Source organism: Pteronotus mesoamericanus, unplaced genomic scaffold (assembly GCF_021234165.1).
Source record: "Pteronotus mesoamericanus isolate MK-2021 breed Mesoamerican mustached bat unplaced genomic scaffold, CSHL_Meso_final contig_121, whole genome shotgun sequence".
NCBI classification, from domain to species: Eukaryota; Metazoa; Chordata; class Mammalia; order Chiroptera; family Mormoopidae; genus Pteronotus; species Pteronotus mesoamericanus.
The window spans coordinates 2,272,015-2,285,195 of NW_026555046.1; the positions used below are offsets into that span (position 1 = coordinate 2,272,015).

Genomic DNA, 13,181 nt, shown 5'->3' on the forward strand with positions numbered 1-13,181 from the left:
ACACAAATAAAAAGAGGTTCTCAGCACAGTGACAGAAGATATGAAGAATAAAATAGAAATTTTAGAACTGAAAAATACAACCACCTAAGTGAATATCTCAATGGATGGATTCAAAGAGCAGAATAGAGAGGGCCAAGGAAAGTATCAGTGAACTTGAAAACAGAACAGCAGAAATAATACAATCTGGACAGAGTAAACAGTATGAAAAATAACAATTAAAAAAAAAAAAAAGACTCTTCATGGCCCTGTGGGACTATACTTAAAGATCTAACATTCATATCATTGGGGCCTGGGAATAGAAAAGGAGGGTGTGGCTGAAAAATCCCCCCAAATTTGACAAAAAGGTGTAAGCCTACATTCAAGAAGCTGAGTAAACCCTAACAACACAAGCCCAAAGAAAATCATGCCGAAACACATCATAGTCAAGTCTGAGAACCAAAAACAAAGGGGGAAAAAACCCCAAAAAACTGAAAGCACAAAGAAAGGAACAACACCTTGTCTACAGGGGAAAAAAGTTGAATGACAGCAGATTTCTCATCAGAAACCACAGAAATAGCATATTTTTCAAGTGCTGAAAGAAAAGAACCATCAACCCAGAATAATACATATGTCCAGTGAAAACATCCTTCAGTAATAAAAGGGAAATAAAAACATTTGCCAGATGAAGCAAAATTTAAAATATGTATTGACAGCTGACCTATAAAAGAAGGGCTAAAGGAAGTTATCTAAACAGAAAATAATAAAAGTAGGAATCTTGAAACCTCAGGAAGAACATGAAAAAGAATAAAAACATGGGTAAACACAATATATTTTCCTTCTCTTGAGCTTTCTAAATTAACACTTGGAAAAAAAAAAAAACTTACAACACTGTCTAATGTGTTCCTCAGCACATAAACAATTATATTAGAAACAGGGGAAAATAAGGGAGTATTAAAGGAGGTTCGGCTTCTACACTTCAAACTAGTACATGAGGATACCAGTAGACTATGTTCTGTGTATTCATAATGCAACATCTAGAGCAACCACTAAAAGCTATCTGTCCAAAGGGATACACTTAAAAACACTACAGATAAATCAAAATGGCATTTAAAAAAAAAAAGTTCAAATAACCCACTTGAAAGGCAGGAAAAAGAAACACAAAAACAAACAGAAAACAAAAACTAAAATGGCTGTAGATATGTTAAGCCCTAACATATCTACAGGGTGGGGCAAAAACAGACTGTTCAGTTGTTCATATGGAAAATAATACAATAATTATTAAATAATAATACAATAGTGTTTTGCATACTCAACTGTAAATATACCTGTGCTCCACCCTGTGTAATTACATTAAATGGAGACAATCTAAACACACCAATTAAAAGATAGAGATTGACATCAGAATGTCATATGAAATAAATTTCAGGGCCATAAAAATTAGCAGGTAAAGAAAGACATTATATAATGACAATCCACCAAAGACACAGGGATCCTAAATGTCTATGCACCAGATGACAGACCTGCAAAATATGTGATGCAAAAACTGATAGGACTAAAAGGAAACACAGGTAATCCCACAATTAGTGTGAGAAATTTCAACACCACTTTCCAAGAATAAGTGTCAAGAACAGCTTGACAGAAAAAAATTCAGCAAGAATTACCAACCATAAGCAATCAGGGTCACTGTGTTCAAAACTTGAACTGAAAGACAGAGATCAGTCATCCACAAACAGCTTTGAAGCTGAAAAGTCCTGTTAAAGAATCAAAACTGGTCCCCAGTCAGTTGAGGTCATGAGACAAGCAGCAGAAACTATCAGGTTCCACCTGTGAGAACACCTAGTGGGAGAAGATTCCCTTTATAAACTATCATATGTTGTCGTGTAAAATGTGTTCCCATGTGTAATGTGTACCCACCTTTTGGGCCCAAACTTTTAGGAAAAATCTTTTAATTAAAAAAAAATTATTTTTAGAGAGGAAGGGAGAAAGAAACATCAATGTGTGACTGCTTCTCATGCATTCCCTACTGGAGGTCTGATCTGCAACCCAGGCATGTGCCCTGGCTGGGAATTGAACCAGCAACCCTTTAGTTCACAGGGAGCACTCAATCCACCGAGCCACACCAGCCAGGGCAGCATTTAACTTTTTAATCAATTTGTATTTATTTATATTTAGACACTTGTTTTTTGTATTATAAAGGAATTTTAGCATTTATTTTTAACATATTATGGTACAAGAAATTTTATGTAACAAATAATTGTAAAACACAAGAACAGATACAAGATATTTCAAATACTACATATATATAATGTGCACTTTTATTTTTCCCTCAAAAATGTGGGCAAAGTGCACATTATACACAGCAAAATACAGCAATTTGGGTGATGAATGGTTTCTGCTTCTTGCAACCACCAATCCTGAATAACATATGCCTTAAAGGTTTTATTTTTTAGCGAGAGAGGAAAGGAATGATAAAGAGAGGGAAACACCAATGAGTGGTTGTCTCTTGTGGGTCCCCTTCTGGGGACCTGGTCCGCAACCCAGACATGCCCCCTGGCTGGGAATCGAACCGGCAACGCTTTGGTTCACAGGCAGGCACTCAATCTACTGAGCCACACCAGCTGGGGCTTTTTTTTTAAGATTTTATTTATTCATTTATTTAACATATGCTTAAACCCAAGCTTTAAAAAGAAAGCTAATAAGTTACCAAAGATTTTTCTGCATTATAATTTGCCATGGCCCTATATGCTCCTGAAGTTTAATGCAGTTATCATCTGAACCATCTAATCCTCATCTTTCACTTCATCTGATTCCCCCCCAACCCCCTGCCCCAGCCCCGGCCTCAAGTCAGCGAGAGTAGAGTTGGAAGGGAGGGAAAGAACATGTCAGGTCTGCATTATGGATGGTGATAAAGGAGCCCACTTGTACAGGATTCCTCAGGCAGCCTATCACAACTGTGGCTTCCACCCACAGAGGGTTCCAATGCCAAGTATAGGGACCTGGAATGCAAGGATAGGCAGGAAGGTCCTCTTGAATAGTTCACAAATAACCTGGAGAATGGAATTCATTCACTCACCTCTCTTTGTTTATCAAAGAGGGTGGAGATAATAGGATATGTAAAGGGATTTTAATTTCTCAGGACCCCACCTACTGACTCAGGCCCAGCATGAGTCAGCATGGCAGCAGCAATCACGGTAGGCAGGTGGGACGCAAACTGAAAAGGATCACATGAAGGCCAAGCCACCAACTTCTCACCTCCTGGGCTAATCTCCACTTCTGGTCTCCCACCTCAGAACTCCAGCAAGCGCAGAGTGGAGCAGACGCTGGCATCAGGCTGCCTAGGTTCTAATCCTGCTTCTGCCACTTCCTATGGAATGATATCCCTGTCTCAGTTCCCGCACCTGTGAAAAGGGAATTACAGTACCTACCTCATGGCACCGGCATCAGAGATGAACAAAGGCATTACCACAGTATCTTAGCTTTTATTTTTTGAGCCACTTCACTGGGTTATTACCAGAATAAACACAAGAAGTCAACTGAAAATAAGCTGGAGCGATGCAAAGTTGCTTTTATGTTTTCGTTTTTGTTAATGTAAAAACAAAACTATTGCAGTGGCTCAGTCTATAACCCAAGACTGCTATTCAGCCCAATATTGTTCTTATGGTGAGACCAAGAACAGATACATCTTCCTCCATCTTCTCAAAGTACACGGACATTTCCCAGAAGGCATCAACATATATCTGTCATCCAAGAATTTAACTAAAGCCTTCTTCATCCTTCAACATTTTGGCCAGGAGTATAACAGGCTGAGGGTTATAGACTCCACGTTGGCTATGTGATAGAGAGAAGAAAGCTTCCTTTTACATTTCAAACAGTGTGGTTGGAAGAGATGTGGAATTGGGGAACATGATTCTATGGACTTCAACGACTTCCCCCTTTAGCCTGTCCCTCCAAGGTGCAGAATCCATGTTCTCACAATCCCCCTTCTCCAGTTTGGCATTCTTCAGGGTGTTACAACTTAAGCTTCAGGAAGTCGTCCATGGGAAGCACACTAGGATTTACATGAAAGCAGGAAGATGCGTTAGTTGTTCCTCTGGCCCCAGCACACATCGAGCCAGCATCTTCCAGGAGTAGCCCTGCCAGCGCTGCCTAGGCTGTACTCTTAAGCTATGAATGGCTGTTTAGGACCCCCTGCCTGTCCTAAATGATTCCTAAAACTTCACATAGTCTCACAGTCCTCCTTTCCCCAGGTCCTGTTGGTATGTGATTATCCTGCCTGTAAAGTTGACAATCCCCTGACCCCACCAATGCCTCTTTCAGATTTCATATCTTTTTCAACCTTACTCACTGCCCCCTGAACTTCAAAAAGCAGTTTACCCACCAGCTAATGCAAGAATACAGTGTAGGAGGGTGGGGAGTATAAGGGGACTAAATGGTAATAGAAAAATACAATAAAGATTAAATTAAAAAACAAAATAAAATATAAATCTGAAAAAAAAAAAAAAAGGAATACAGCGTATTTCTGTGCAAATCATCACCACTGAAACCAGCTCTGCAGCAGTCAGGGAGGAAGGGTATGTTTAAGATGCCCTCTCCACTCTTATCATACACATCCCCAGATCTGTCTCATCTGAGACTTGCGTACACTGGGCACCCCCCTAGCTGCCACTCAGACCGGAACGTGAGGCTCCGGAATTGAATGCAGGTGGCCTGGTTTGGAGGGACACTGTATGTGGGTCAGAACCCTGGACCACAGTTCGGCCATGGCATACTGTGGACCCTCTCGGCCTACAGATACTGAACTGAGTCCACTGGGTTGCCTGACTTATCACCACAGCTGGAAACATTTTAGAGTACAGAAGGGAAGGGAGGCCGCTGTGAATGACGAGTTCTAAGCCAAATCTAAAACTACCTTTGAACACAAGTATTGTGACAAGGGAAAGAGGGACTCCAAGCTCCATCACCAGTGATTACTTCTTCAGGAACCTCCACTTCCTGGGCTCAAGATATCACCAAGAGCCCTGCACAGTAGTGTCAGTGCCAATGAATTTCCCCACTTTTAAGCAAGAAAACAAATCACATGGAATAGAAACAGAAGCAATGAAGCATGGCCTTCGTTGTCTTGATGCTCGAGTTTCCTGAGATGGCCCAGGTGTTAACTTAGCTGGTTATCCCTGTTTCACCTTCAAGCGCTGGAAGGAGAGGTTTTAGGGGTGGAGGTTGTGCCCCACTGACCCTGCAAACTCTTCTCATCTCCAGTGGAAGAGCAGTTCCTTAGGTACTAGATGCAAAACCTCAAATCCAAACAATTTTCACCGTGGGACTTACTGATACATCCTTGAAGCTACTTCATTTGCTGTTCCATTGCTCTTCTTCAACCTTCTGGACCCGCAGGCTTTCTGCTAACCATGATGAAAAAAAGAAAGGGGCCAGCGTTCACTTCCTACCAACTGCTACTCTTCACATGTACAGTGCCCAAAGGGACTGAGAGATGGCAGCCCGGTTAGTTCTCTTTGCTCTTTCATGGACTTGAAATGAGGAATTCTCAGTCTCAGCAGGCTACTCTGTTGTGGTTCCTCAGAGGGAGCTGCACGAGGAGCACTCTCTTATGCTACTCAGTGAAGGCAGCAGCAATGTCTCAAACAAGCCCTTTTAATGCTGACCTGCCGACGGGTAGGCCAGGATGACCTTGGTCCTCAGCAAAGGGCTCTCTCTCAACCTGAACCCCAGCAGCCCTGCACCATGTGGACGTTTCCTCCAAACTTGGCACAGGGGCAGCACAGACTGCCAAAAGGAGCTCCTTTATGAAATGCAATGAGTGGCATGGCTGGTGCTGGTGACCCATGAAAAGCCAAATCTGCTGAGGAGCCTGGGGATTCTGGAAACCAGACCTATAGATGCTGGAGGATGATGCTCCCCTTGCTGGTACCATATTACTTAGCCTAACAATTTCACAAGACCAGAGGCCCAACCCTGAAGACAGTTGGCAGGGAGACAAAAATGAGTGTCTTAAAGATGTCTTCAGACAAGTGGACAGCTCAGCAGGACAGCGTATGTACCCAGGGCTCACTGTAGCAGCCATCGCCAATCTGGTAAAGGAAGATCATCCCATGGCATCTTCAGGGAGCTGGAGGCAGGCGCTATGGCAGGAGAAGTAGTGAACAAGGGTCAGAACTTTACCAGGTTAACGCATCCAGATCCTCCGGCCCCTCTTCCCACTCCTGAGAATTTATACCAAAGCAATTTTCAATGGGGAAAAAGCCGGGCGCACAAGGATTTGTGTTCTAGCAGCCAAGTGGTTCCCAGAATGTGGATGCTGTACTCAGAGACCCACCTCTACCATTTTCTAGGGCCAGTGCCTTTTGAGCTTCCTTTTCCTCATCTGTAAGATGACAGCATCTGTTTAACTACAAAGGTGAGCTCTTATTATATATGAGAATGAGGAAAAAATGCAGAAGGAACAAGGTGCATTTAAGGGTGACACTGTTGAAGGGAGGTTTTCAATACATGTGTGATGATGTCATTCTTTAGGTCTATCCATTTTTTAGGTATTATGGAAGGTGCCCTGAATTGTTGAGCCCAGCAGCTCAGACAGAAGGAAGCAAGGTTGAGAGAGCTGGCCTTTTCTCACCAAGGTTCCCCTACTTCTCTAGATTTCACCTTTGGAAAGCTCCTGAGGTCTGTGAGAGTGCAGTAAAGAGGGGAGGACAGAGGGCCCAGAAGAGGAGGAACGACAATCAAAGAAGAGGGTCTGACAATCAAAACTCAAAAGATGCACTTCCCATGTGCCCACCCCACCCAAAGGCAGGCTGTGCATAGAGGCTTACTCTGTCCTGGTTAGGATTACATCTGACAATGAGCCCACTCCCAGGGGCTACTACAGGTCACAGGGTGGCCAGAGGTGTGGCCAGGGAGGAGAAGAACCTGGTGACCACAGGCAAGGATCTGTTCTCAGGTCTAATGTTCACTCTTCCTCCTCAGCCTTTCTGCTGCAGGGAGGACATAATAGTCCAGCTCCATAAAGGAAACACACAGCAAATATCCATCAGTGCTAGAAACAAAACAGGTAATTAAGTGCTTGCAGAGACCTCAAGAGAAGTCTAGTTGGTGTTCACAAGTCTTTTATTTTTAAATTCATTCTATCCGTAGATATTGCAATATGTAATTCCGGAATAGAAAGGGATTATTTTTTCAAACTTTTAAACACAATTATCACACATAAAAAGGGTAATAATTCCTTCACATCAATAATTATCCAGTCAGTGTTCAAATGTCCAAATATCTTATAAATGATATAAATGGGTAGCTTGTTTTTCAACCTTTAAAAATTCACCTTCTAAAGCCTGCGGAGATTCTGAGACAGCTTCCACTAATCCCACCACAACAATCACTGCCTCAGAAAATTAGATGAAAAAACAAAAGCCCAGAGAGGCTGGGTGATTTGCCTGAAATGACACAGCTTGCTGAAGACAGAGGGCGTAACCACAGCCCAGGGCGTTCCATGGTATCACACTGTCTGGCAGTCTGAACACTGTAAGGTAACTGTTACAAGGTTTCAAGTCAGCAAGTCTTAATCTAATAATACCTCCTTTGTCTGTAAGAAAAGAATCACCACTAGAACCCTCCTAGTAATTATACACCTATTTTACTAGGATAAAAACCAAGCTCTTGAGTTAATTCCCTCAGGTAGAAGTCAGATGTTATCTTTATTCTGTGCTTCCATTTAGCCAGGAATGAGGATTCTCGAAGACCTCTAGTCTCTTCTCAGCACTAACCAGCTCCCCCAGGCCACAGCAGGCCCGAAGGACCACTGAAGAGAGGAGGGCATCATGTGGCAGGGTTGTTGTGCATCAATGGGCATCAGGAAGGTTACAACAGCCTGAAAACAGACCCCCTATGGCTTACAGGTCATTTCCATCAAACCATCAAGGAACTGGTCATTTCTGTGCTATATAAATGTTTCAGAGCATGAGAAAAACAAAAAATACTTCCCATCTTGTCCTATAAAGATAGAATTACCCTCTTTATACAACTGGACAAGAAAAGCACACGCACGCGCGCACACACACAAGTAGGAGTGACTGAAAGGAAACTGCAAGCCAATCTCACTAATTAACACACAAACCAAAATCCTAAGTGAAATAAAAGCAAATCAGAAGAGTGCTTTTACTCTGAAACACGTGACTGTGTGCAGAGTAATCTAGAATGTGAGAGCAGTGATGTCAAATGAATGAAGGAAGGATGAATGGGCTCGACAGTTAGGGCCTCATTTCACTTAGCACATAAAAACAAATTCCAAGTAGACTGAAAAGCTAAAGGTAAACAAACAAACAGAAGCACTTTAAGAAAACACAGTTTTAATATAGGATGAAGGAAAAGTTCTACAGATGGGCAGTGGTAATGGCTGCCTAACAATGCGAGGGTGCGTCATTCCACTGAATTGTAAGCCTAAAAGGATAAAAATGGTAAATGGTATGTATGTACACCATTTTTTTTGCATCTTAAAAATAAGAAGATGCAAAAAGATTATACTCTTGCAATGGAAAGAGCATAAGGAAAAAGATTCCACTGTATAAAAAATTTTAATGTTTGTATGATAAAAGATCCAGAAACAAAAGTTAAAAGACATACACTTAATACTTCAATGGAAAGAAAAAAAGCAACTGACTGGAATAAAGTATATGTGACTTGACTATATAAAGCTGCTATAAAATAAACAGATGTAGAATATAACAGGCAATTCATAAAAGACATACAACCCCATAAATAATCAGGAACATGCACATTAAAACAATTTCACTTTTCACCCATCAAATCAGTAAAATTAAAAATACTAATTTCCACAATTGGCAATGATACAGACAAACATATTTTCATCATTGTGGCTTGAACGGTAGATCAACAAAACCTTTTGAAGGACAATTACTCAGCAGCTTGCAGGTCGTAGATGCATATACCCTCTACTTACTGGTCTCCAGCCTACAGGAATCTCCCGGAGGTAAGCAAAAATCATGACGAGGGTATCCATGTTACCATTATTTATGATATCAAAAAACAATAACCTAACTCACTATCCATCAGGAGGTGGGCAAAACCCGCTTTCTTACAATGCCTCTTGTCAGATAGTCACTGATAAGACATAGATAGGTCTCTCTGTAATCACCAGAGAAACATGCTACAACATATTTTATAAACAAAGGCTAGTTACAAAAGTCTGTATCTTGTGATTCCATTTTTGTCAAAAACTAAAATAAAAAAAATCTAGAAGGATGCATTTCAAGCCACTAACAGTGGTTATCACCTCTGGGAGTGGTATCATGGGAAATTTGTACTAAATGCATTATTTCTGTAATGTTCATATTATTGAAAATAAGCAATCACTTTTGTAATTGAAAAAATAATGAACAGAATAAAAAAAATGAGAACACCTCCACCTCTCTGCAAAATGGCAAGGGATGCGGCTATAATCCCAATGGATGCCAGGAAACAACCTCCGTGCAAAGGAATTTCTGACCCGTTCAAGAGCCAATCACGCCCAGCCCCCTTTCTCAGGTAGAGTTGGTGGTGGGAATGCCAGGACCAGGGCCAGCCTTGCACCACAGTAGCCAGCACACCTTTCCTGCATGGAAGGCCTTGGCTGAAATAGTGGGTACTGAAGGAAAAGCACACTCCATACTGGACATAAACAACTGTTTTCCTTAATCTCTGATCTTTGTGTGGCTCTCAGATGACCATTTAAGAGTAGAAACATTTCACTTCCAAAGATCATAAAGGAAACCAGATCAGCTGAGAGAGGAACTGAAGGTGACTCCTGACTAAGAGCTATAAAAAACCTAGTTGTGCCCCAAAAAGATAATTAGTGCCAAGGTGTGGAAGGGTTCAATGCTGGAGAGCATCTGCCCCAACCTCTGCATGGTGACACCAAGAAGGGGGGAGAAAAAGGATGGAGGGGGAAAGTAAACAAACACATCAAACACCAGGCACTGCAACACACACATGGCACAAGGGAACACTTTACATAGTTAATCCTCACAACAGCCAAGGGAGTGTGACAGAAAAGGAAGCTCAAAGAGGTCCATAACTTGCTCACAGTTCCAAAACTACAAACCCCAAGTCTGGATTTGAATCTGTTATGCCTACAAACCCCGTGCATCAAAACTTGCCAATGCTGGAGCCTGTGTCCTCATCTTCCTGGGCAGACTCACCTGTGAGTTGGAGGGCAGCACCTGGGAGGTGGGCTCCTCGGATGGAGCTGCTCCTGGGCCCATGGGGCTCAGTGTGGTGATTCGGCTTGGTTGTCCACGCAGGGTCAGAGTAATGGTGGTGGGGACCTTCAAACCTGAGGGGAGAAAGAAAGAGAGAGCAAGTGAGTGGGAGGTTTTTTGTTACATCCCCACTTTCTTTTCCTGGGAGTTTCTTCCCCACCTAATACACCTCCCTCTGCCCCACTTCCTCGACCTCCTCCCCAGCTGAGTTGTCTCCACCCTACCAGTCATTCTGAAAAACAAAAGGAAACAGCTAGTGTTCTCTCAACCTCTCTAGGGGATGAACCCCCAGAAGCTCAATTACCCGGAGGTCAATGCCAAGACCCTGGTCGGGTCCAACAGCATACCTTGCCCATGTGAGAAGGGAAGGTTCTGGGGGAAATCCCATATCTGGGAGTCCCCATGGTGCTCAAGAAAGACTCACCTGATGCTTGGTTAGAGAGCTGAGCCAGGCCAGGTAGACTGCTTGCCAACTTGGCGAGGCCCCCATTGGTCAGCAGCTGGTGGATGGCTGTGGGCTTCCCACCAGGAGTGGCACCCAAGGAGGAGAGAGTGGTGGCCACAGGAATGGTACGGACAATGGTGCTGGTGCCCGTGGTGATGGTACCTAGGCTCTGAATGGGGGTGGGCAACTTCACACTGGTGGCCTGTGGGACACACAAGCCGAGTTGATCAGAAGCTGTTGCCCAACGGCCACGTTCGAGTGTGGAGGGCCCACAGCATGTTATTAAAGGCTACCATGTATTGAGTGCCCACCACACGCAAGGTACTCTTCCAGTAACTCCTCACATATTGTCTTACTGCGTCCTCAAAACAGCTCTGTGAGGAAAGGACAATTATCCTCAATTTATAGACAAGGGAACAAAGACACAGAGGGGTCAAGAAACTTGTCCAGTGTCACACAGTAGTTAAGTGATGAAGCCTTAACCTTTGGCAGCTCCCAGTGGGGAAGTCAGAGGCTATCTATCCTTGATCCAGATCCCAGACCCAGACTCCCTACCAAAACCAACCAAGCTGAGGAGGTCTCCCCACACCTGCCTGGCCCAGAGGAGGGCAGATGTGCACCTGTGGGGATGGTCCTGGGGAGGGATTTGCTGGGAGGCCAGAGGTCTTGCTGCTGATATCCTGCAAGCTGAAGCTGAGGCCTTGGAGGAGGCTGCTGGCTGATGTGGCCCCTAGGAGGTGATGTGACAGGCATCAGCACAAACTCAACCACTTACCTGAGAGCAGTCATCCCACCCAATCTCAATAACCGAGTAAACACCTATGTTCTTTCCCTTGGACATTCCCAGCGCTCCTAGAGGAGGCGGGCCAGGGCTTCTTCCCAGCACACCTACTGAGCACTCACATAAGGATGAGGCTATGCGCATCCATGGCCTTGAATCTTTCTGTACATCCCAACCTGCTCCAAACCACCCACCCTACGTTTTGGACAGTTTTAGGAAAACCAAAAAGAGCTTGAATCCCACTTTTCAGAACTCTAAATTCCCTCACTTCTGTCCAGGGAAGAGAAAGGACTTTTTGAGCCAAAAGAATTCAAGGTACCTGACGTATACCTCACTTGGCACACAGCCCAGTGGCCTCAAGGGTAAGAGAAAGGTCTTCTTGAAGGAGAAGGGCATGTGCCTCGGCCCTGCTGGGCTCAAGCAACTAGCCTTTCAGTGTCTGGTGTGCATTGGGAAAGGTGAGGAGACATGCATAGGCAGAAATGTCTTGTTTACTAATGCCCAGTATAGCATCATATCTGGTTTTATTCAGTCGGATGTGTTTATAAACACCAACATGAAACACAATACCTACATCTCCCACCAGTGATTTCTCCTCCTTATAGTGCATGATACACTGCCCATAGACTGGGTTGTTTACTCACTGGGCATATTAAGGCCAAGAACTTCATGCCCCTTGAAGCTAATTCCAGCTTCTTGTCGAGCTTCCCTGACAAGCCCAAGTCCCCAAAGAGTGTTCTTGAGGTTCAGCTCCAGGCTGCTTTCCCAGGACTACCCAACAGCAACTTCCCAGACTCAGTTGAAGGGCCGGGATGCTGGGCCCCCGGATACCTGGGAGGGAGCTGCTAGGGGAGGTGGCCACTAGGCGGCTCTGGAGTGTGTGCAAGGGACTAGGTGCAGTGCTGCTGGAGACCACGGCGGAGGCTGGGCTGGCTGACACACCCCCTTCAGAAGTACTGGACCTGGACACAAAGACAGGAGCTCCATTATTCAAAGGCTGGAGGGCTGCAGACCCTGGCAACACCAGGAGGGTCCAGAGCAGGGCCCAGCAAGGTTTCAGCAATGGACGTGCTAGAACCTCTGGTTTCTTCCTCCCACCTTTTGAATCCAGCCTCTAGTCCTTCTAGAAGTCACACCTAAAGTAAAGACTTCAAGCCTTGAAGCAAGAGCTATGGGATGCTTTGCAAACTTTAGGTACAAATAAACTGAACTCTGAGTTGACCCAAAATAAAAATAAAGATCCTACCTGAAAAGAAGTCATATTCCTCAAACTTACAGAATCTAGAATCTGTCATCTCCCCAAAGCATTAAAGTGTACCAGAGAAAAGGGTGAAGAGAGAGAAGGGAACAGAGCCAGACAGACGAAGAAGTGGACTCACTTGGTTGTGGTGAGAAGCCCTGTGAGCTCCTTGGCCCCTGCTGATGCCTGCCCCAGTGTCATCGTGATGGGCTTCCCTCCTGTGGCTGCAAAACAAAGCCCCAAAGCTGCCAGTCAGTCCTGTTCGGCCTGCCTTTCAGATTCCACAGCCAGGCTAAATGCAAAGTATCATGGACAAAGACTGGAAGGTGAAAAATGAAGAATAACTACATGAGACTACGAAGGGTTGGAGCTACTGTTTTCCTCCCATTTTTCTAAACCTTCTGGAATGTTTTATTTTAAATTGAAACAAACAATAAAACCCCAAATATATGATGCTTTGAATGATCCTAGAGC

At 44.0% G+C, this 13,181-nt stretch overlaps 1 protein-coding gene across 3 annotated transcripts in view; it reads right to left on the bottom strand.

Moving 5' to 3' along the window:
- Positions 1 to 2,819: 2,819 nt before the first annotated feature.
- The window catches only part of KANSL3 (KAT8 regulatory NSL complex subunit 3), a 38,754-nt gene continuing 28,392 nt past the window's right edge, over positions 2,820 to 13,181 (bottom strand). For 2 of the 3 annotated variants that reach the window (XM_054585977.1, XM_054585961.1), the window contains 6 exons: positions 12,847 to 12,931; positions 12,299 to 12,429; positions 11,307 to 11,416; positions 10,666 to 10,888; positions 10,182 to 10,315; positions 2,820 to 6,116 (listed from right to left, as the gene is read on the bottom strand). In XM_054585977.1, the coding sequence (XP_054441952.1) occupies positions 6,096 to 6,116; positions 10,182 to 10,315; positions 10,666 to 10,888; positions 11,307 to 11,416; positions 12,299 to 12,429; positions 12,847 to 12,931 (704 nt within the window). In that variant the 3' untranslated portion in view covers positions 2,820 to 6,095. Of the gene's footprint in view, positions 6,117 to 6,887; positions 7,028 to 10,181; positions 10,316 to 10,665; positions 10,889 to 11,306; positions 11,417 to 12,298; positions 12,430 to 12,846; positions 12,932 to 13,181 lie in introns of those variants that run through there. The other variant, XM_054585969.1, reaches the window with a different exon arrangement.